The 24,930-nt window shown below is 43.2% G+C and overlaps 1 protein-coding gene across 1 annotated transcript in view; it reads right to left on the bottom strand.

Moving 5' to 3' along the window:
• Fbn1 (fibrillin 1) overlaps positions 1-11,112 on the bottom strand; it is a 206,242-nt gene extending 195,130 nt beyond the window's left edge. Inside the window, exon 1 of the mRNA XM_090358457.1 lies at positions 10,769-11,112. Within this exon, the coding sequence (XP_090214583.1) occupies positions 10,769-10,932 (164 nt within the window). The 5' untranslated portion in view covers positions 10,933-11,112. The remainder of the gene's footprint in view (positions 1-10,768) is intronic.
• Positions 11,113-24,930: the final 13,818 nt, after the last annotated feature.

The following is a 24,930-nucleotide window of genomic DNA, read 5'->3' as shown; positions in this document are numbered from 1 at the left end:
CTAGCAAGTGTGAGGCCCTGAATTCAAACTCTAGGGCCATTAAAATGAAATTTAAAGAAGAAATGAGCTGATAACTAGGATTCTGTAAGAGAAGAATAAGGAAGAGAAGGAGGGGGAGGAAGAAGAGGAGGAAGAAAAAAAGAAAAGGAAGGGAGAGGGAAGGAAAAAGAAAAGAAGGAAAAGCAGGAGGAGAGGGGAGGAGGAAAAGAGGGGTGGAAAGAGGGGAATAAAAGAAAAGAGGAAGAAGATGAGGAGGAAGAAGAGGAATAAATGATACAGAATAATGAAAATGATGGATGGCGACACTGACAATGACTAGGACAGGGAGAAAAAAAAAACTAAAAATACAATGTCCTGTCTCTGGAATTCATTCTATTAATTGAGCTGGTGCATACTTCAGTTCAAGGCCACGAGTCTCGACAGCAGACAGCGTATCCACAGTCTCCCGACACCAACATCATAAAATGGTTGTACTATATTTGGACTTGGATGTATCTGGGTGCTTACATTTGAATGTAAGTATGACTGATGGTCTAGGAATTCACAAGCCTTCAAAACACTGACCCAAATCACTTGTCTAATGAAGCAATTCTCCCACTCTAAGCCTGCTTGCTGTCTGGAATACATTGTTGGCTGCGAATGGTGGAGATAGGACCCTTCCTCTTTCTCTCTTCCACTGCAAGGGAGCTGAATAAACAGACTCAGCAGTAATCTTAACTAAGAAAAGCCACTACTAAGTTGAGAAAGTTGGAAAGTTACAAGAAACATAAAGCAAGAAGTTGGTATAGCAGAGCTCATCCAAATTTGATTGGCATCCAAGCCTAGTTTGTTATTGTTGTTGTTGATGTTTTTGTTTTAACAATGTGATTGCTCTATCAATTCTACTGGATTTCTGTTTTGTTTTGTTTTTATAAAAATGAGACTGAGTCAAAATTCAAAGTACCATATAGAAGAATAAAATACACACACTGAATATGATTTAAATTTTTACTGTATTTCTTTTGGGGGGGCAGTCCTGGGGCTTCAACTCAGGACCTTAGTGTTGTCCCTGAGCTTCTTTTGCTCAAAGTTAGCACTCTAGCACTTGAGCCACAGCTCCACTTGTGGCTTTTTCTGTTTAGACAATACCAAGGAATAGAACCCAGGGCTTCATGGCTGCTAGGCCACCACTCCTGGCCCCTTCACTGTATTTCCTTAGGAAAGCTAAATGAAATGGTTAGCATTATGCCATTCAAACAAATGATACCAGTTTATTAGTAGCCACAATCTTATTTCTGAAAACATTCTATGCAGAATTGAGAATAAGCTAAGAGCACTGCCCTGGGCATTGATCTATATTCCTGGAGCCTTTAATGTTCTATCTCTATAGCAACACACAGAGAAGCACCCTCAGGGGAGAAGGAGGCCCATCAACCCCAAATCAAGTTAGAATTCAAACATAAAAGCATCTAATTAACCTTCTCAAAAGAACCACTGGGCTAGCCCGCCTCCAAACATGATCCCAACTCCTCATGGCCTTGTATCTGCACAAGGTACAACTGCAGACTAAGTCTGAAGGCAGACTGGGAGCCTCCAACCTCATGTACAGGGGAGATCCTGAGCTTCCATGTCAAAAGCCTGGCTTAGCTGCTGGAGACCATGCAGACAGGCCATGTGTAAGAGACAATCTGAGACTGTAAAGAATCAAGGAACCCAGCCTGCACTGAGAACACAGAAGCTCATTCAAGCCTGGCCAGCCAGCCCCCAGCCATTCATATCAGGCTGCAGTCAATGTATAAGGCAAAGGCAGGCAACCAAGGGTCAGAAAACTATTGTTCCAGAACCAGCCACTCAGTCACAAATCTTGGGCAAGGCCCTGGTCACTAACTCTAGAGCTCAATTTTGCCATGTAGGGGGGAAAAAAAAATACTCGGGTTGGGAATGTGGCTTAGTGGTAGAGCGTGTGCCTAGCATGCATGGAGTCCTGGGTTCCATTCCTCAGTACCACATACACAGATAAGACCAGAAGTGGAGCTGTGGCTCAAGTGATACAGCACTAGCCTTGAACAAAAGAAGCTCAGAGACAGTGTCCAGGCCCTGAGTTAAAGCCCCAAGATGGCAAAAACATAGATAGATAGATAGATAGATAGATAGATAGATAGATAGATAGATAAAATTCTAGGGTTCCATCCAAAAATACAACCAGCAGGAGAGTGTACAAGGGCATTACAACCTGAAAGACCTTTGCCAGAGCCCCTCAGGTGGCTCTTTGCTTCTTCATTCCTTTGTCTGTTCCCATTATTTTTTAAATATATTTTCAATGTAATTAATCAAAGGGTTACATTATATTCAGAAGGCACATTTGTCCCTATTCTTTTAGATAAATTACGCCAAAGTAAACAGTGTAGCACCTGCCTACATTTTAGAAAAATCATTTGATTGCTTAATCCAGCCCAACAAACATCATGGGAAGCAGGGACAAGACTCCCCACTCTACTCTTCTAAACAAGATTGTTTCTTTAAGCCACAAAATGTGGGGTCATTTGTTACATAGCAATAAGATAATCAAAACATTGTTAAGTAGGCAACCTAGGAATGGTTACAGTATTCAGGATTATTGCTGCAATTTAGTGTAAAAGTATCAGCTTTGAGTTTACTGCAACCAACATAAACAATGAAATCATGAAAGAATTTGTCTTACCAGTAAAAATCCAAGAAAGAGATGTGGCTGCCTCCTCAGAAAAGAAATATGCCCACTTTGAGAAAAGTTTCTCACACAGGACATGAATACAAGGGAGTCTAGTGGACATACTAAAGGCTCATGCACAGAAGATTGGACAACATAGAGAGCACACAACTACCATCTTAAAAAAAAAATCAGGGCTGGGAGCATGGCTTACTGGTAGAGTGCCTGCCTACCATGCACAAAGTCTTAGATTCAATTCCTCAGTACCATATACACACAAAAAGCTGGAAGTGGTACTACAGCTCAAGTGGTAGAATGGTAACCGTAAGAAAGCCCAAGGACAGGGCCAGGAGTTTGGCCAAGTGGTAAAGTGTTCACTTAGCATGCTCGAAGGCCTGGGATCGATTCCTCAGTACCACATACATAGAAAAAAGTCAGAAGTGGTGCTGGGCTCAAGTGGTATAGTACTAGCCTGGAGAAAGCCCAAAGACAGTGCTCAAGCCCCAGGACTGGCAAGAAAGAAAGCAAGCAAGCCAGCCCAAGGACAGTGCTCAGGCTCTGATTTCAAGCTCCAAGATGGGCAAAAAAAAAAAAATTCAACATATAATATTAAGATACAGCACAGAAAAAAAAAAAGATACAGCAAAGAAGCTACTCAGGGTCCCACAGCTTTTCACATCCTAACAATTTCTTTCTGGGTTGTATTAATGTCCACAGAAATGGTGAAAAACATTTCTGATTTGACTAAATAACACTATGTGATTAATTGTGCTTAAGATTTGTGCACTAGCCTGAAAGAATATTAGGAATTTTAAGTGGAATTTTACCAATGTCTTAGTCTAGCAACTTTTTTTTTGGTACAGAGGAATGAGAAACCAAAACCATAACTAAAGTTAATGGAGAAAGAAAATTTAATAGGAAGACTCTATCTTCAGAACTTAGCCTCTGCATGCCTCAGCTCTCACATCTGTGAAAACTGAGTAACAGGGCTATCTCATAGAAAGGCTGAGGAGATAAAAAAGAGTTATCACACTAGAAGACATTTAGAAGATTGTCAGGCCCATAAATGTCATCTAAACATTACTGACTATGGTTGTGATCTTTATTTCAAAGGGTCTTGACTCATACTGGTTGAATTCCGTACTCTTGATTATTGGATAATATGAAAGTGATACATTTTCCAAGTTTGCATTTTGATCTTTTCACAGGCTAGCAAATATTTGGTACAATATTCTTCTCTCTTAAATGCTTGGCAGGATTTACCAGGGTGTAACCCCATCAAATCAAAGGGCATCCATATTTGTTTTTACTTAATGCTACCACACCCCTTGTCTTTTCTGTTGACTTCTGGTTCATGATTCGCCATTCTCTTACCAACTGTTAAGCACTTCCAGGCTGTGGGACTATATTACTCTGGCATTCCACAGGATTAAGTTCAGACTAGTATTAAACTAAGATCTCCTGGGTTCATGAAGTCTTTGAGTTCTGTTTAGCATTAGGAACAGTAGCTCATACCTGTACCTAGTTACTTGGGAGGCAGAAGACAGGAAAACTAGTTCAAGGACAGCCCAGGCAACAAGTTACTAAGACCCTATCTCAAAGAACAAGCTTGGCATAGTGGTTCATACCTGCAATCTTGGCTAAGAGTTGGAAGGCAGCTATATAAAAAGTATGAAACTGGGCCAGGAGTTTGGCCTAGTGGTTAAAGTGCTTGCCTAGCATGCACAAAGACCCGGGTTCCATTCCTCGGTACCACATACATAGAAAAAAGCCAGAAGTGGTGCTGAGGCTCAAGTGGTAGAGCTCTAGCCTTGAGAAAGTCCAAGGATAGTGCTCAGGCCCTGAGCTCAAGCCCAGGACTGACAAAAATAAATAAATAAAAAGTGTGAAACTGTATGTGAAAAATAACAAAAGTCAGTATGAGCCTTAGGCTGAGATTCTGAGGATCATATCTGGAGGTCTGCTGAAGCATAAAAGTCTGTGAAATTACAGCTCCAAAATAACCAGCAAAAAAGCCAGGTTAGGGGTATGGCTCAAGGAGTAGAGCACCAGTCAAGCTAACAAGATGAGCAAGCTCAAGACTCTGTTCAAGTCCCAAGTACCTAAATAAACAACAAAATCAAAAAGGGTTGAGGGTATTGCTCAAATGATAGTGTACTTTCCTACCTCAAGACACTTGAGTTCAAATCCTAACATCACTAAAAAACTGAATGGTAAGTTAGTGGTAAAAATACTTACAATAAGATTGTTGCCTTTAAGGATTTTACAGTTTAATGGGGAAATCAAGTTTAACAATCATGAGAGATAGATGAAACCCATGTTTGGTAAACTTACTGATGCAGTTCAGCATTCTGGGCATTGTCTGTTAGATTTTCCTCAAGGCTCGCAGTGTACCACTTGAGCAACAGGCTAACTTCCAGCCTTTTAGGCGAAGCAAAAGTCTCAGGGATTTTCCTACCTGGGTTGGCTTTGAAGTGTGATCCTCAGATCTCAGCCTACTGAGTAGCTACGATCACCGGCATGAACCACTGGCACCTAGCTATTTTTTTCCAACTTTTAATCCTTTTTATTATCTCTAGTTGTACAAAAGTGTTTCAATTTAACGTGGGTATTCATCTGTATAATGAGTGCATCTTGATCCCTTGTATCCCAACCTCAACTATGCCCTCCTGTTTCCCAGTCCCATTTTCACATATGCATGTTGAGTATCAAGACTGTATTCATCCATCATTCCTCTCTCCATTTCTCCCCATCACTTTGATGTGCATACCCTCTAGACAAGACAAATGCAATTTTTTAAATTATCAGCAACCCAAGACAATAAAGAATATTCACTTATTTCCTTAAATTCTAAAGCGGCTGGGAGAGATATTTGTTTTCCATTTCCTTCTACTCATCAGTTCACTATAGTGTGATGCTTAATAAATGTAGGTTATCATTAGCATATTCCTTCTGTAAGCAATCTCTAGGCACTATTATAAAATAAGTCAGAAATATTTTACCTCTATATTTTGCTTAAAATGCAAAATTAAAGAAACTTTCTGCTGGCTACTCAAAGCAGAGATCTGATGATCACAGTTCAAAGCCAGCTGGGACAAAAAGTTCATGAGACTCTTATTTCCAATTAACCACCAAAAAGCCTGATATGGAGCTCTAGCTCAAGTGGTAGAACAGCACAAATGCTCAAAGACATTGCTCAAGCCTTGACTTCAATGAAGCTCTAGGGCCAGCACAAACATACAAAAGAAAAATCTTCTACTTAAAAATCCCTCTATTTTTCAATGGTGTCCCAATAGTTTAGCTTTATCCTTTCAATAAATGGGAGCACAAACCTTACCACAAGAGGAGTATTTCCCCATGTTTAACCATTAATTCAGCTGACTTCAGATGGAATCTTAAAAGACTTCTTTGTGAAATAAAATAAGACTTCATAAAGTTGTCAGAGCATTTTCTGTGTTCTCTGCTAAAATTCTTTAATAGCAGACTTCTGTGTAATGAAGCCCTTAGAATTTTCCAGCACATAATCTACCTTATGCACAAACTATCCAGGTATGCTTTCTGCTATCAAGACCTCTGGAAAAAGAAAACAAAATCAAAGGGAATGAGCTCAAGAGGACAATGTGTGTGACATGTGAAAAACTCTTCCACCCAGGAACTATATGACAAGAAAGGAAACTCTATCCCTTCTTAGTGAGGAAAGGGAGGTACCATTGTAAGGATTTCTTTCTCTTTGATATTAAACTGTCATACCTCCTTGTTTAGAAATTAAAGCAATGAAGAAATCATAAAGGATATTCTATTCAACGAGAGTTGATTTGCTCTATGTATATATTTGTATCTACACACATGTATGCATATCTATATGACTGAATATTTGTGACTATTTCTATTTTGTCAGAGAATTTAGCTGAGGAGAGTTGTAAAACTAAATGCTGACAAAATTAGGATTTTATTATTTCTTATCAAGTCATCTCACACATGCGAATCAATGACTAGGAAAAGAAAAACCACTAATCATTTACTATTTGACATTTCTTCAATTTGCAAAATTCTCACTGGAAAATAGATACGATTTTTGCCAATCGTGGGGCTTGAACTCAGGGCCTGGGTACTGTCTCTGAGCTTCTTTTTGCCCAAGGCTAGTATTCTACCACTTGAGCCACTTCTGGCTTTTCTGTTCTTATGGTACCAGAGAATCGAACCCAGAACTTTATTCATGAAAGGTAAGCATTCTTCCACTAACCCACACTCCCAGCCCACAAACATGATTTTTTCAGAGTGAATGGGGGAACCATACTCACTCCATTAATTGAGGGAAACAAAAGGAAAAAAAAAAAACAGATTTCCTGTGAAAGCTAAAATTGGCCATTTACTCTAAGAAAACACAGCAAAAGCTGGGAAGAAACTTGAGGATGCTTAAATTTCCACTGTGGAACAACTCCTGCTGCCCAGAGGGGAAGGGGAAACAAAAACCCCTGCAACAGGATGGGAGGAGAGGAAGACAAGCTAAGTGACACACCCAAAGAGGGCCAGACAGACAGGTTTCAAGGCAGCAGAGAGATGAGCTACAGGAAAACGATAGACCTTAAAAATAGCAAGGAAAATGTTCTTACCTGCCACCTCAGAGAAAAGTGAAATGGTAGTATTTCTTGGGGATATTAGACTAGTGAATGTCAGATAGCAAAGGACTAAAGCACCTTTTAGCCAGAGGAAGTATTAGCAGGGTGCTGAAAGTGTTTGCCCTCAATTTTACATCAGAGACGACAAATCACTTTCATTCACAAACTGTGCATTTCCATTAACATCAAAATGAAAAGCATATTTTGCTGCACTCAGATTTGTTTTCAAGTGGATGTTTTAATGAGCAAAAAGGAGAAAGTGTAAGCAGCAACTGGGAAAAAAATGTAATCACAGAGCTGCCTTTCCTGGTGATTTATACAGCAGGACATAGTTAAAGGCTCATTCATGTGAGACTGTAATGGCAATAAGGAGAGAGAAGAAATTCAACATGAGCAGGTAAGTGTTGACAATCTATGGGAAAAACCTCAGATTCAGTTCTTCTACTTTTATTACATTATGTCATATATAAGAATGAGCTTTGTTTATTTGAAATAGGGAAGGGAAGGAGACAAACAAGATAATTAGGAGGGGGGAGAGGTAGGGAAAGGGAGACTACAACATGAGAAGGGCTATCAATGTTTGAGAAATAATGCACCCACTACCCAACGAATGTAACTGTAACCCCTTTATAATTACCGACAATTAAAAAAAATAAGCTTGTATACATAGGCATATAGAAGACAGTTATAGTAGGGAAATACTCAACACAACCTAAAGAACGCTCCTTAGGGAACTAACTGGGCCACGTTATGGGATAGTAGATTGCACAATAACATATGAGGAACACCCATGAATTTAACAGTTGGAAATAGTACAGTTGTTGAAAAAGAAAACAAAGTTCAGGATATTTATATGCAACAGATTAAACACATTTTTCTGTGCATGTATACATACATGTTTCTATATGTCTATTTGATAGGTGTACATATATATGTATACGCTCCTATGTAAAAAAAAAGTATGTAAGGGTCGGGAGCATGGCTCAAGTGGTAAAGTACCTGGCCAACAAGCACAGGGAACGGGGTTTATTTCCCAGGGTGAGGAGGTGGGCAAATATAGTCACAATACATATAGCGGAAATGGAACCGGTAACTTGAGTGGATGGTGAAGCTGGCATAGACTGAGAGAGAATGATGGAAGGAGTATTATTGGTCAAGATACATTGTACTCAAACTGACGAAACTAAAGATTATTTTCTAAAGAGCAAAAAGAACCCAAAAAGCCTAGTACAAAATTTTTCAAAAGTACTTAAGAAAACGGTCTATCAAAGGTAGGAAGGAAATACTTTTGTGTATTAATTTGAATTATTTTAATGCTCCAAGGATATTTATATTCATACATAACCTTATAGATAATATGAGAATTGGAAGCATTCATAATTCCCTATTAAGAGTAATTTTAAGAAGGCCTTATAAAAACTATAATAGGATTCAGTCTATTAATTACCAAATATTATGACAACTGTAGAGAGCATTTCTCTATAATAACCATTAGAAAATGGTAAAATTCAACAAAAGTAAGTGGGGGGGTCAGAGAAAGCATGATGTCCTATTGGACAACAAAACTTACTGCGTTTTCCTAATGGGTCCCTGTATTCCAGAGAATACGTGGACTGATGATAGTACATGGAAATGGGACAGACAAATGTCTGGCTAGACCCAATATCTCCTCAAAAAATTTTTATCTACACAATCAACCTCAACTTACTTAGTCCTACCTACCTTCTTTCCGTACGCCCTTCCATCTTTCCTTCCTTCCTTTTTCTTACTCTCTCCATCCATCCATCCGTATATAATGTCATCAAAGATAGATGATGTAACAGAAATATATTTTTGAATGAAAAATGCTGATCTAAATCAATGTCCTTTAGAGATTGTAGGAAACTGGGATTTTTCCAGCCTATATGCTGGACTTGCCACATGCTTTGTAAATGTCTGTTGTCTGGTCAGGATCAGCGAATTTCATTTCCAATATTGATGGAATGCTGGGTTTGTTTTTTTCTCCCCCACAAAGGCCAAGATAGAACTGAATGCATCAAAACTATTGGGGGGAAATATATATACCTACATATATGTACGTATGTATATGTATATATGCGTATGTAAAAGCATTAAGTGCTCAGCTGTGACAATCCTCTTTTCCTTGGCCTACAGTATAATTCAAAATCTGGTCAAAGTTCATTGCATATGCATCATTAAAATAGTCCATGATGCAGGGCAAGGGTGGCTCATGCCTATAATCCTAGTACTCAGGAAGCTGAAATCTGAGGATAGACATTCCAAGCCAGCCCACAAAGGGAAGTCTATGAGACTCTTATCTCCAATTAACTGCCAGAAAATCAGACGTGGAGTTGTGGCTCAAAGTGGCAGAGTGTTAGCTTGAGCAAAAAAAAAAATCTCAGGAACAGGACTTAGGCCCAGAGTTCAAACGCATGCGCTCGCGCGCGCACACACACACACACACACACACACACACACACACACACACACACACAAATAGCCCCTAACAAAACAGCCTATCCAGTGCACATCCTCATTTGGTTACGCAGGGTCACAGATCAAGCTTAGGTCATTCAGGAAATGAACCAACATTGGTGAGCGTTTAGAAGAAAACCCCTGTATAGTCTTATCTAGGTTCATTTAACTGGCTCCTCCAAGGAGATAACAAAGGTCATTTATAGCCTGTCATACTGTTTCTATAATCTTAAACTTACTCTCAGAAAGATTTGTTTTAATCTCCCACTACCCAGAGACCGGACCACTCTTAGTGAAGAAGCTTCATTTAAATCTTTCTTACTAAAATATGGAGGGCGCTAGAGTAACTGGGGGAATGGTGTGCTATGTATATAACACGGGCCCCCATAAGTTAGCAACAGCTGCTTAAGGCTGGCCACAGCGGCATTCCACTGCAAGAGGGCCGAGAGGAAGGCCACACAACTCCCACGCCAGTTCTCAGAAACCACTTGTCCGGTGGGCACACCAGAACGGGAAGTCGAGTCCAGAAAACAATCCACAGGAGGACCAACTGCGAACCCTGTGTCTCCACCTCTACCCGTCACGGGGACCTTTCCCTTTCCTCGTTCCCTTCGGGAAGGCAGCGGGCAAACCCTTTCCTCAAAACACAACACAACAGGAATTAGTACGAAGGGAAAGGCGCGGGGCTCCTCCCTCTTCTTCCCCAAGAAACTTTTCTTGCCTCCTCAAATCCGACCCAACAACAATGGCCCAGATTCCTTCTAGCCAGGTTTCCACTTCCTCCTCCTCTTCTTCCTCCTCCTCCTCCTCCTCCTCTCCTAGACAGAGATCCTTAAGGGTGCAGGCAGGCGTAAAGGCGACTTAGCCGGAATGCAGCCAAGACCGTGCGCCTCTGACCTCAGCACCCCTAAAGTGCCCCGGACCCTTCCCTACCGGCTGCTCCGGACCTCCATCTCGGGAAAGGGGGGAGGGGAGGCCCACACCCCGGCAGCTGACCCCTTTCCCTTACCCTTTCAGCGCGTCGTGTCCTCCGCCGCCTCTTCTCTTGGCCCGGCTGGCTCTGGTTTCCTTCACATTCCCGGCCTCCAAGTTGGTGTCGGCCCCGTGGCTGGTGTAGGACGCTAAGAGCACCGTAAATCCTAGGGCGATCTCCAGCAGCGCCCCTCGCCGCATGATGCCGAGCGGCTCCCGCCGTCCGCCCGGGACTCTGTCTGCCGCCGCCTCTGCGCCCTGGCGCGCAACGCCACGCGCTGCTGGGGTCCCGCGCTCTCGCGCCGGCCGTCAGTCTGTCCGTCGGTCACCCAGGGGGCCGGGCTCCTCCCGCCTTTTCCAGGCGCTGCTCCCACTTCAGGCGGCCCCTGCCAGCTGCAACACAGAGACGGATCCCAAAGCGGGGAGGGGGGGGAACACTCAGCTCAGGGCACTGGGATGCTGAAGCCTCCGGGTCCCCATTCCTGAACTCAACCCTGCGCGCGCGCTCGCGTCGCTGCGCGGGGCGCGGTTAATGGGTGTCAGGGAAGATCGTTCGATCCACAGCTGACTGAAAGGCTCGGCCCCCTCCCACCCTAGCCTGGGTGCTTTCGGCTGCCCCTCAGCCTCCTGGGCGCGTCCCCCACCCACCCCCCGCCGTCCTGGCTGCCTGAACCGGGTCCCTGGGTTTCTTCTCCACGGCGCGCGGCTCGAACGGAACGCAGCGCGCTCTGAACGCCCAGCCGCGGAGCTGGAAGCCGGCCGCTGGGTCTCGAGGGTGAGGGGGGGGCTCCCTCCGCCCCTGCCCGGAGCATCTGTCACCCCACCGGGGACCGGGGGAAAGCTGCCGGCTAGGGAAGGCCAAGCGCTAGCTGCTACCCCCCCCCCACACACACCCATGCCCCGGTGCCTGACCTGGGCGCAGCCCAAACGCGAAAGCCTCCCGGGCTCCGCGAGCCCCGAGGGGACCCCAGGCTGCACCTACTGGAAAGGCGGCGGCTGCGGCTCCCTGGAGGAAGGCAGCGGTGGCGGTGGCGTCTGGTCCTCAGTCCCCGGTCCTGGCCCCGGGCGGCCGCTGCTCCGTTCAGACCGCAGCTGTCCCCTGCTGTGGCCGCCGGTCCGCCTGTGGCACCCACGGTCTCTGCCCCGGCTCCAGGGGCCCCCTCCTTTCCCCACCTCTTCAAGTATCGTTCGCGCAGCGGTTTCTCGCGAGAGAAATACTTTATTTAAAAAAAAAAGGAAAAGAAAGAAAGAAAATGACACCCCCTCCTCCAATCCCCTCATCACCACTCCACACCCCCCCCCTCCGCCCCATCCATCCTCCCTTTCCACTCCCCCTTGCCAGCCACCGCCTCGGCGTGGCCTCCCGTACTCGCAGGATTAGTTCAGTGGGAGGAGGCTGAGGCGATCGTCCGGGGCTGGCTTGGGATTTCTGGGCTTGGGGTGGGGATGAGAGGGAATGAGAAGAGGTGGAGTAGCGGTTTAGCCCTTTCTGCGGCTGGGAGGTCTATACCCGAGATGCGGCCTCTCCCGTGATCACGATCGGGGGAGCCCGCGGGCATGGAAAGCTGTGCCACCTGCACCAAGAATTCGCGCTGGAGACGGCAGCCTGGGAGGCCCCTGAAGGTCCTGGGCCGAGAGGAGACTCGTCCTGGTGGCCCCGCGCCCCTTGGCGCAGCCACCCTGGGCCTCTCTGGTTGGGCACTGAGCACAAACTGGAGGCCTCAAGGCTGGAGCAGGGTCAGACACAGGCCAAGGCCTGTGAGCGGGCTGGCGTGCTGACCAGGGAAGGGGTTCTGCCCCTGCCACTAGCCCCCCCCAAAGCGAGTGGAGGGCCCACAAGAAGCATGCTTCTTCCCAGACTCATAGCCAGCCACCCACCCAGGCTAACTCCAGGATTGCTTCTGGAGTTGGATCCCATTGCCAACAGGGATACTGGGCAGACTGAACCCTTGGATTTGGACTGGTTTCCCGAAGTGAAGGGTCCTCTTGCTCCGCCTATAGTCAAAGGTGGGGTTCTCCAGGATAACTACACACACACACACACACACACACACACACACACACACACACACACAGCTACTTTTCTAGAATATGCCAGGCACCGAACAGTAATGACATCAGAGCAAACAGTATTCGGGGCATCTAAATATGGTGAAGGCCCAGTGTTGCCTGTACCCTGTAACTGTGTAAGTGGTCAAGGGAACCACATTAGCTGCTGGAATTTGAGACCCCCGAAAATCCCCATGGAGCAACCAACCACCAACTATCAAACTCAGCAGGAATAGGTACCCAAAGAATTCTGCTAAAGAGCCCTATGAGCCTGCTGAAGGGGATTTTCCTTCTTTGCAATAGCTTGTGCTGAGATATGAGTGCACAGAGACCAGGGCCAAGTTAGTCAACTTCCCCAGGCAACAGCATAGACCCCATGAAAGGTGAAGGTGGAAACAAGGGAAACTGTGAGAAACATGAAACCAGCCAGATGTATATAGTCCCTTCAGACTCTGCCGTCTAAGATCTCACCTGCAAAAATTCCCTCAGTAGATCTCTGAATTAGAGACTGGATCACATTCCCTCAGTTAAGTAAAGTAGGTCATTCATTCAAGAGAATAGGTACTGACCACTAGCTACATACCAGTTGCTAGATAGGTTGGCCACATCTGTTGGTAAGCAAAACAGAAATAATTCCATCCTCAGCATGGAGACCACGGCGAAAAGCATACCTGAAACAAATCATGAGCCAGTTAAGTACCAGGTAGCACATGGTGCTTTTGCTTGGTGGATGTATAACAAAACAGTGACTAGATCTAGGCCAGGGCTGATGGGGGAAGGCTCCATTGAGGAAGGGATAACTGACTCGTTGGACAGCTGGTACATGGCTCAACTGGTAGACTGCTTAGGGCCACGCAAGAAGTTGAGTTTGACCCCTAGCACCACCAAAAATTTAAAATAAAACATAATTACACTGCTTCTGCATCATTCTTGATTATGGCTAAATTGTAGAATGGCTTGGACAACAAAGCCCAAACCCAGAGGTTCTCATTAGTCTTAAATAGAACCTTAATGAGTACTTTTTTAAGCTCCCCAGATAAGGAGAGGTAGAAAAGCAGGATTTAGACTGGGAAGCATATCTGAACAGAAGAAATAAGGGTAAAGAGAAACATGGCTGTGGGAAATCCAGGAGACTCTTGGTTTTCCCTGTACCCTACAGCCTGCAGGCCTCCATGGGTTCCTTCCTATTTCTTAGGGCCTGCTACTCAGTGACAAGTTGCCTAGCAACCAGTAAACAAACCCTGGTGAGAGTTCCATGTATTTCATGCTGTGGGATCCCATATGGTCCATTTACTTGCCTCTCTTGCTTATTAGGTAGATATGTGTACCACTTGAGCACTTTTTGGCTTCAGTTATTTTAGGAGATCGTCTCATACTTTTTCCCTAGGGCCAACTACTGATTGTTTTCTTGTCCTGCACAGTTGGGGTGATAGGCACGAACCACTACATTCACCATGTAGGATGAGATGAGTGGCACTAAAGTTTTGCTCCCATCCTGTATCCTCCTGATCTCTGCCTTACAAGTAGCTGGGGTGCCATTTGACCAATTGTAACTGAAAGCCAGGTAGCAAAGGAAAAACTTTGTATATAGCTAGGATCAGAAAAAAATTCCTATTCAATGTAAATTGTGAATTAGAAAAAATCTAAAACATATATACACACACACATGGGTTAAAAAAATCATGCTAAGAAAGGATTTTTTTTTATTTCCCTCAATTTTCAATTTCATCAATTGTAGGAATACTTTCAGTTAATTTATGCCAGTCTTGGGGCTTGAATTCTGAACCTGGGCACTGTCCTTGGGCTTTTTCAAGGCTACTTGTAAAAAAAAAAAAAAAAAAAAGCTACTCTACTACTTGAGTCACAATACCACTTCCAGCTTTTTCTGTGTATGTGGTACCAAGGAATCAAACCCAGGGCTTCATGCATGCTAGGCAAACACTCTACCACTAGGCCATGCTCCTGGCCTGAGGATATATATATAAATGTGTGTGTGTGGCCGGGAGTTTGGCCTAGTGGTTAAAGTGCTTGCCTAGCATGCATGAAGACCCAGGTTCAATTCCTCGGTACCACATATAGAAAAAAAAAAAAAAAGCCAGAAGTGGTGCTGAGGCTCAAGTGGTAGAGCTCCAGCCTTGAGAAAATCCAAGGACAGTGCTCGGGCCCTGAGCTCAAGCCCAGGACTGGCAAAAAAATTTTAAAAAAATAAATAAGTGTGTGTGTGTGTGTGTGTGTGTGTGTGTGTGTGTGTGTGTGTGTTTTATCAAGCTGAGCACCTTCTCAGGAAGTTGAGATATGAGGATTGCGGTTTGATACCAGCCCAGGCGGCTGGCAAGTCCATGAGATTCTAATCTCCAACACATTACTCAAAATATGCCAGAGATGGACCTGTGGCTCAAGTGGTAGAACACTAGCCTTGAGCACAAAAACTCAGGGACAGAGCCCAAGGCCCTGAGTAAAAGCCCCAGGAATAGCAAAAGGAAAAAAAAAGTATCTTCCAATAATTCCACCAGCTGAACACAACTGGCTTTTTCCCCCTCAGTTTTTCTCTACTCTTTGTGCATGTGATGTAGTTCACATAAGCATGAAGTACAGATAGTTTTGCCTTCTGCCAAACAAGGAATTTATTCATCCCTTTAGAGTTTAACCTTTGCATTTTAAGATGAAGAGTCCCTGGGTGAGGTTTGCCTAGCTGAACTGCTGGTGGAGATCACTGAATAATGAATGAATTATGTTATTGAAATAACTTTCATTACCTCAATCCCCCAAAGCAAACAGTGCCTCTCCACCCAAAACAAAAGCTTGGGTTCCCAGACTTCATTTTACTTGGGTTTCCATGAGTCCTGTGACCCACCCTGGTATTCCCTGTCCTTTTTTCCCTACCAGACATAACAGATACCAGCCCAACAGCAGAAGAGAATAAAGAAGAGGCCTGGCCAGGAGGAAAGAATATAACATTGTATCCATCTCAAATGAGAAACATATTCTCTCTAGTCTCCATTCAACAAGTGTTTACCAAACTTCAGCTCTATGTGTCAAATTATAGCAGACCCTACAGAAGCCACCAGTTAATGTGAGTACTTTTTCTGACCTCCAAGGGGTTACACCTTCTCTGAGGGAGAAAGTGACTGCATAAAAAGTGACAGGTAGTAAACATGTTAGGAGAAAGAAAAAGCAAATGTTTTAAGTATTTTCTAGCACCACACCAAAACTTTACCTATCCACACTGAAATGTGAATTTCATTCCATTTCCATGGGTAATAAAATTGTCATGGTATGATCTTTGTCAGTGATTTCAAAATGAAACTTCTTTTCATATGAAAACAAGCAGAGGTAGGGGGCTGTCTGGGAGCCATATCTTCCCAGCTCCCCATATATACAAAAAAGTACCAACACAGAAAATGGCTTGGGAGATTCCTTTCCAAAGTGGATGTGTCACCAAGACAAGAGTCCAGAGGGGAGGAAGGTGGAAGGAACAGGGTGGATACGATTTAACAGAGCAGATGAGATTTGAACAGAGCCCTAGAAGGGGATAGAGTTTGGCTACAACCTCTGAGGACATTCCAGACAGATAAGCAAGAGGCAAAGGCCCAGGGGAGAGGAAAGGGCCAGAGGCGCACTTAAGGTGTTTGTTGCCCCATCCTTCACTGTGAGCTTTTAACACTCCTAGGTTTCTGGACACACCCTGGGCTGGGTGTTTATGCAGGGGAGGGGTACTAGGGCTTATGGGAGTCATTCTCTAAATGACTACAATTAATCATACACATGAGTATTTATAATAGCCATCACCCAAACCTTGGAAAAACTGAGATTTGTCTGATCTCTGCTTTAAAACAGATGAAGGGTTGAGCAGACTTGCTTTTCCTCCATGAGGAGATTTCCAGACTTCAATGTTAAGGAATCTTTATGAAGAATAAACTTTTTCACAGGATCTTAATCACATTGTAATTACAGCAGGACATACCACATTTTCTACCCTAAATTGTCATGCCCAGTCTCAAAGTCTCAATAAATGCCAGTGACAAGAAGCCTTGTTATGGTTTTCACTTTTGATCTGAATTTTCTTTTAAAAGTTAACAATTAGTGGACACTACTAATTAATGGATATCTACAAAAACAACCACCACAAAACCCTGTCTGAGTTTATCCATTCCCATGATTTCACCTCAGGCTTGTAACATGCAATTTAACTACCCAAATCTGTATCTCCACCCCAGACATCTCCCTAGAGCTTCCAATTCAGACATCCAAGTTCTTGATGGAGGGCTCCACCTCCTCCTCCCACCAGGCACAAACTCATCCCAGCAGCCTCTAGGATGGCTTCCAATGGTCCCCCACTAGGTCCCCACACCCGATGATAATCCTCTCCCCTTGAGCATGGGCTGGGCCCATGCTCTAGCAGTGTGTGGTGGAGGCTATGGGAAGTCATTTCAAATATTTAGTTACAGAGCATCTCTAGATTCTGTCTTGCTGTTCTCCCTTGCTCTCCTGCTCTCCCACATTATGTTTGGGGGTAGAGGGTCCACTGTCATGTGACTGCCATTGTAGAGAGACCCTGTGACAAAAATTGTGGGAGCCGACAGCTGTTGAGAACTCACGGCCCGGTCCCGTAGCCTTCAATGAAGTATATTCTGCTAATATCACATGAGTGATCTGGGAGGTGTTCACATAAGCTTGCAACCCCAGCCAACACTTGGATTGCAGAATGGTTCTGTGAGAACCATTCCAGTCCCAGAGGGTGACACCACGAGATAAGAAAAGAGTCCTTTTCTGCTACACAGAAATAGATGACGGGTATCTCATCAGATTCCCTTGATATATTCCTTCTTCTAAAGTCTCTAATTGTGAGATCCCTTTCATACTCCCTCACTGATGCCGACAAGGGGTTAACTAGGGTTCTTGCCCTTAATGTTTCCTACATCTATATCTACAAAGCTCAACTGCTTTTTGTTTTTCAATCATAACATGATTTAGTAGTCTTAATTTGTTCCCTGTGCATTCCATCTGGACCTGGAGACATGTGGGCTACAGTTTAAACTCTCAATTTATGAAGGATCATTCTCACAATGTGAATGACATCACACTGGGTATCATTCCATAGATGATAAAACCATGGGGAAGTATCTAGAGTCACAGGAGAAGGGAAAGTCTGAGAAATGCTAGAAAATAACACCCATAGCTTGAGCATCAGCCTCATGAACAGGGATGGAACAAGCATGGGAAGGGAAGACAGAGACGAGCACTGGTCTTGTGAAGCCCACCTGCCACGGCAGATGTACTGCAGGCCTTCAGTTGCCACTTCAAGAAAATGAGGGGCTTAGATTCCAGCAGAGATACAGGGTGGTGACTTACGGACGAGCTAAGTTAGGTTAGTCAAGCCTCCTGGTTCAACAGGTCTTCCCTTGAGCATAGTAATTTGTTCCTGTTTTTTTTTTTTGTTTGTTTGTTTGTTGTTTTCTGTACCAACCTGGAGCCTGAATTCAGGGCACTGTTCCTGAGCTTTTGTGCTCAAGGTTAGTGTTCTACCACTTTCAGCCACCGCACATTTCTGGTTTTTTGGTAGTTAATAGGAGATAAAGAGTCTCACAGACTTCCTTGCCTGGGCTTGCTTTGAATCCTCAAATCTCAGCTTCTTGAGTCATAAGGATTACAGGTATGAGCCACCAATGCCCAGCTTAGAATCTGTATTTTTCAAAGATTCCATCTCAGTAATACATTTCCAGATAGGGAAATCCACTGAAGAGACTTTTACAACATTAGTGCCATCACTGCTAAGAGATTTTTGATTAGATGCCAATTCTATTTTACACATACATTATAAAATACATTGAAATTTTGAAAGGGTGATTTTATGAGGGGGCATATATGGGTATTTGGGAGGTTGAGAAGGTTCTATCATTTTATTTTCTTCCCAAACCCCAAAGGATTTCCTTGCAGAAACACTGGGATGCATGCCTCTCTTTGGGACATTGACTGGAGGCTGTGACAGGTCTATCTATGGGAACTGAATAAGAAGGGGCAACAAGGTCTGGTAATACCACAAACAGCTGAGCTGGAAGATGTGCTCTTTATGTTATGGTACTACTTGGCAATGCATGAGATAGCAAGAAGGATAAGATACTGCCACCACCCCCCCCAACACTTAGACTATGTATATGTGTATGTATGTGTATGTGTTAATTTTTCTTGTCCCTCTCCCCTTTACCACTGAAAGCCTGTATCTACAGTGTCATATTTAAAATAAAAAAACCTGAATTTGGGGCTGGGAGTTTGGCCTAGTGGTAGAGTGTTTGACTGGCATGCACAAAGACCTGGGTTCGATTCCTCAGTAACACATATATAGAAAAGCCAGAAGTGGTGCTGTGGTTCTAGTGGTAGAACTCTAGCCTTGAGAAAGTTCAAGAACAGTGCTCAGGCCAGGAGCACAAGCCCAGGACTGACACACACACACACTTGAATTTAACTTAATGACAAAATATCAGATATGACGTTCAGTAAAAGTCTTTCCTGTAGGATTCTTTTTGGTACTACTGGAATTTGAACTCAGAACCTCCCACTTGCAGGTGGCTCTACTGTTCATGTTATGCCTCCAGCCTCGATATTTTTTTTTTGGTGTATGTCAGTCATGGAGCTTGCACTCTGGGCCTTGGCACTACCCCTCAGTTTTTTGTTGTTTGTTTTTTCTTCGCCAGTGCTGGGAACTGAACTCAGGGCCTGAGCACGGTCCTTGAGCATTCCTCGAGGCTAGTGCTCTACCACTTGAGCCACAGCACCATTTCCAGCTTTTTCTATGTATGTGGTAGTGAGAATCAAACCCGGGTCTTTGTGCATGCTACGCAAGCACTCTACTACTAGGCCAACCTCCTGGCCCCAACCCTTGAGTTTTTATGCTCATGGCTGGTGCTCTACCACATGGAGCCATGCATAGTGCCACTCTGGTTTTCTAGTGGTTAATTTGATGTAAGAGTCTCATGGCCTTTCCTGCCTGGGCTGACTTTGAACGGTGGTCCTCAGATCTCAGCCTCCTAAGTAGCTAGGATTACAGGCGTGAGCCACTAGCGCCTAGCTGCCATGATTACTTTTGAGAGAAGATTTCGCTTTTTCCTGAGGACAACCTAGCCTAGATTCTCATATTTACTGTGGTGGATGAGATGAGAAGCCCGTTGCCACATCCTGCTTTTTCTGTTGAAATGGAATCTCATGCATTTTTTCCCTAGGCTGGCATGGAACCCTGATCCTCTTGATTGTGACAAGCACATGCCCTGCCACAGCTACTGGCTGAGATCACATCTCATAAACTTTGTGTCCAAGATGGCCTCAAACCACAATCCCTCCAAATCTACCCTCCTGAGTAGCTGGGATTACAGGTGTGAGCTGCCGTTGCTCATCACTAAAGGATATCTGAGAACAAGTAAAGCTATGCTACCTACAAAACCAGATAAACAAATAATATACATAGGTATGTATACATAGGTAGTGCAGTTTTCTGACTCCAATGTTCTCAAACAACCACTGCACCAGTCCTCACCCTTGCTTTCCTGTTCTTTGGCCCCATCCTCTCTCTTAGGATTCTTATGTCTTCTCTCCCAGAGCCATGAGCCCTTTCCTTTAGTTATTTGCCTTCTCTTTTCTTCCCATACTTGCTCCACACATGGAAAGATTCAGCTTGGGATTCACCTTCAATACAAAAGGGAGAGGGGGCTCAGAATCACAGCTATGTTTATTTTAACCGTGTATGTCAAGAAAAAGGAGTTAACAACAAGAGGCAATAAATACAGAGAATTTAAACGAGATATTCAGAGGAAAGAAACCTATGTGCCCTAAGTGGCCAGAAAAGTTCTCAGGGCAACAAACTGCGAGTAGAAAGTGTAGGGAAGGGAAAAACCAGATGATTGAGAGGGGATGGGGGAAGAGAAATGGGGACAAAAACATGAGAAAGGGTATCCATATATGAGAAGTAATGCACCTACTACCTGGCAAATTTAACTGTAACTCCTCTATACATTACCCTGACAATAAAAAATTTAAAAAATTAAAAAAAGAAAGTGTAGGGAAATCCATCCATAGGTCAGCCATACAGCCCTCCCATTCTACAGGTACAGCAGCGCCTGTACAGGAAGGCCCAAGATGGGGACATATGCAACTTTATGGAAGGGGGATAAGACCAGATGGGCTACATAAAGACAAAGAAGAGCAAGAGAGATTAGAAAGTGGGTTGGGGCCAGATGATTAAGGAATGCTGGAAATATGCATTATTAAATAATTTAAAACATGTGGCATTTAGACATGATGTAGAAAATTAATATCTTGTCACCATGTAGGAGGGACTAAAAAAGAGAAATCTTGTAAGAAAGGTCAGGAGGCTAATGCAGCAACTGAGTCATGGTGATTAGACTGTCTTCCAAAAATATAACAGCTCGCAGGGAAATGCACAGAAAAATCATAGTGTAATTTCATGGTAGAAATACCATTGCTGGGTAAATGACTAAATGGAAAAGCAATGAAGAGGGAGACAATGAAGTTGACACTGAGATTTGAAATTAGTTGGCTGGGGATGAACAGAAATGTAGAGAAGGGAGAAAGAGAATGTTGAACAAAGATAATTTCAAGTTTAAGTAGTCATTCTGATAGCCCAACTGAAATGAAATGGCTAGCAGGCAGAGTGCTTATTGCAACTTTTAGACTAGATAAAGGAGATGCAGCATTTGGTGCAGCTTGAGATTTATTTAGATTTTTATGTAAACTATATCCATAAGTGAATTAAAATTGTAAAGTGTGTGTGTGTGTGCATATGAGCATGTGTCTCTGTGTGTTTCAATAACGGGGTTTGAACTCAGAGTCTAGGCACTGTTCCTTTGTGTTTTTTTTGTTGTTATTTTGTTTTTTGGGTTTTTTTTTTTTTTTTGCCAGTTCTGGGCTTGAGCTCAGGGCCTGAGCACTGTCCTTGGACTTTCTCAAGGCCAGAGCTCTACCACTTAAGCCTCAGCATCACTTCCAGCTTTTTCCTATTTATGTGGTACCGAGGAATCCAACCTGGTTTTCATGCATGTTAGGCAAGCACTCTACCACTAGGCCAAACTCCCATGCCCCACCTTTTTTTTTTTTTGCTCGAAGCTGGTGCTCCACCACTTTGAGTCACACCTCTACTTCTGGCTCTTTGGTGTGGAACTGGAAATAAGAGTTTCATGCAGAGTTTCGGACAGAATCCTTAGCTCTCAGGTTCCTGAGTAGCTAGAATTATAGCACCCAAAAATAGTTGCAATTTTCTATAGGTTTGATTCCTAATAAAATTACACACTTACCTGGATGGGCTAAGAACAGCCAGTATTTATTCTGTAATATTCTTGGGAACAGATTCTGATGGTTAGGAATTTAGAGTAATAAAAGAAGGAAGAATATATTTAGAAACCATGTGAATAGCACAAGCAGAATCTACTTCTAGCAAAAACCAAAATGGGGGGGGGACACTAAATATCTCATGCTGAATGATAGAATTCTGAGGGGGGAGGGGTAAAGAATCTACTTTTATATAACACATTCACTTCTATATATCTTGTGAATGATAAATATCACAACTGTATAAGATGCTCAAATGGTGATTACTTCAAAAAAAGCTTTGCAATACTAATTTTCCTTTTAGGAGGGAATTTTTCATTAAAAATAGGTCTGAGAGGGCCAGGAGTTTAGCCTAGTGGTAGAGTGCTTGCCTAGCGTGCACCAAGACCAGGGTTTGATTCCGTGGTACCACATACATAGAAAAGGCTGGAAGTGGTGCTGAGGCTCAAGTGGTAGACTTCTAGCCTTGAGAAAAATCCAAGGACAGTGCTCAGGCCCTGAGCTTTAGCCCAGGACTGAAAAAAAAACAGATAATAAAAAATAGGTCTGAGATACACAACTAATTGACATTGTGAGCATTAAATTTTTCCTTCTAGCCGTAAGACTGAGAATACCTTAGAATTACTCTCTTGATCAGGTATCTATAGAGACATAGTCCATATTTTGTTGAGGGAAAATGAATACACATTTCTGCTAGACTAGGGTATCATCAGCGTAATATAATTAACCTTCATGCGCAGAGCTGAATTAGTTTGGCAGACTTGTCATTTTGTAAGATGACTTTTCTAGGATCCCAGAGACCCAAAAACTGAGAAGTTGGTTAGCATTACTTTAAGTCCTATCTATGGTTATTTCTCCGCTCTTTGGGCCTTCACCAAGCCAAATTCCATAGTGTCTCCACAAATCTCTTTATACTTATAAAACATGCTGCTTTTGCTCTAACTTTATATCAAACTCAAAACGTGTTCTCTAGAGTAAACAATGCTATTCTCTGCCAAGATTTCCTCTACGGGGCCCATGCACCCATCCCCCAGTGTCTGGGAATATTAACTGCTAACAGCTCACAGCTGTGTCTCCAGCTCAGCATCAGCCTTGGCCACAGAGAAATGCAGAGACCAAGGTGATACTTCCTCCCTGGGTGTGGCCTAATATCTTTAACATTCCTAAAAGCCCGTTGTGAATATGTTCAGCACTTCAAAATAAAAGGAGAGGAAGAAAAAAAAAATGTTTGCTGAGCACCTGTGGCTCTCACCTACCAACTCAAGAGGCTGATATCTGAGAATCACAGTTCAAAACCAGCCCAAGCAGAAAAGCCCATGAGACTCTTATCTCAATTTAAGCACACACAAAAGAAAGCTGGAAACAGAGTTGTGGCTCAAGTGGTAGAGCCCTCTCCTTGAGCAAATAAAGTTCAGGGAAAAGGGGTACAAAAACAAGAGCAGGGGTATCAATATTCGAGAAGTAACCTTGACAATTAAAAAAATAAAAATTAAAAAAAGGTCAAAGACAGTACCCAGGCCCTGAGTTCAAGATCCAGGACTGGAACAACAGCCAAACAAAGCCAAAATTACTGGCATCAGAAATAAGAGACAGTAGTTAAAAGCCTAGATACATTAAAGGTTAGAGAAATAGTAATCATTTTGTGCCAATGAACATAGGACATTTAATGAGATGAAAAAACGAAAGGCATAAATTATCAACTCAAGCAAATAAAAAGATCGAAGAGATATTTTTTTTTGACATTTCTGGGGCTTGAACTCAGGGCATGAGCACTGTCCTTGGATTTTTCTCAAGGCTAGAACTCTACTTAAGCTACAGCACCACTTCCAGCCATTTCTATATATGTGATACGAAGGAATCAAACCTGGTCTTCATGCATGCAAGTTAAGCTTACTCTACCACTAAGCCAAACTCCGGGCCCCAGACTAAAGAGATCTTTAAAAATTAAATTCATAGCCGGGAGTTTGGCCCAGTGATAGAGTGCTTGCCTAGCATGTACGAAGACCTCGGTACCACATACATAGAAAAAAAGCTGGAAGTGGTACTGAGGCTCAAGTGGTAGAGCTCTACCCTTGAGAAAGTCCAAGGACAGTGCTCAGGTACTGAGCTCAAGCTCAGGACTGGCAAAAAAAATTAAATTCATAATTAAGACTGAGCATAAAATTTTGTGGTAGAATACATGGCATGAACAGTACTTGTCTACTATATAGTAAGTGATGGTTTCAATCTTTAACACTGAGAAAAGAAATGAACAAGAGTAACAACATAAGGTACAAATAACTTCACTGAGCCAGGTGTTTGGAGGCTCATGTCTATAACCCTGGCTACTCATGAAGACTGAGATGTATGGATTGTGATTCAAAGCCAACATGGGCAGAAAAGTTTGTGAGACTCAACTCCAATCAACTACCAGAAAACCAGAGGTGGACCTGTGGCTCAAAGTGGTAGAGTGCAAAAGAGCTCAAGATATCACCCAGGCCCTGAGTTCAAGTCCCACAATCTACCAAAAAAAAATAACTGGTATATTTTTTATCAATACTTATGAAGGAAAATAGGAAACAAGATCTTGTTATATAGTCCAGGCAAGTCAAAGAATATTCATAATGAATAAAAAGGCAGAGAAATGCAAACTATAAAAAAGAACCAGAAGCAAATTATAGAATGGTATATAGAATAAAAGAAATAAAAATGTCCTGAACAGTAAAACTGGGTGAAAAAAAAAGAGTCAAGAACCTTGAATATCAATACAAATTATCCAAGAATTATACAGCACAGGAAAATGAATGCCAACGCTAGATGAGTTAGCAAGTGGGC

Source organism: Megascapheus bottae, chromosome 25, assembly GCF_031878675.1.
Source record: "Megascapheus bottae isolate mThoBot1 chromosome 25, mThoBot2.hap1, whole genome shotgun sequence".
NCBI classification, from domain to species: domain Eukaryota; kingdom Metazoa; phylum Chordata; class Mammalia; order Rodentia; family Geomyidae; genus Megascapheus; species Megascapheus bottae.
Note: the sequence above shows the minus strand (reverse complement) of the source record. Positions and strands in the feature narration are given on the sequence as shown.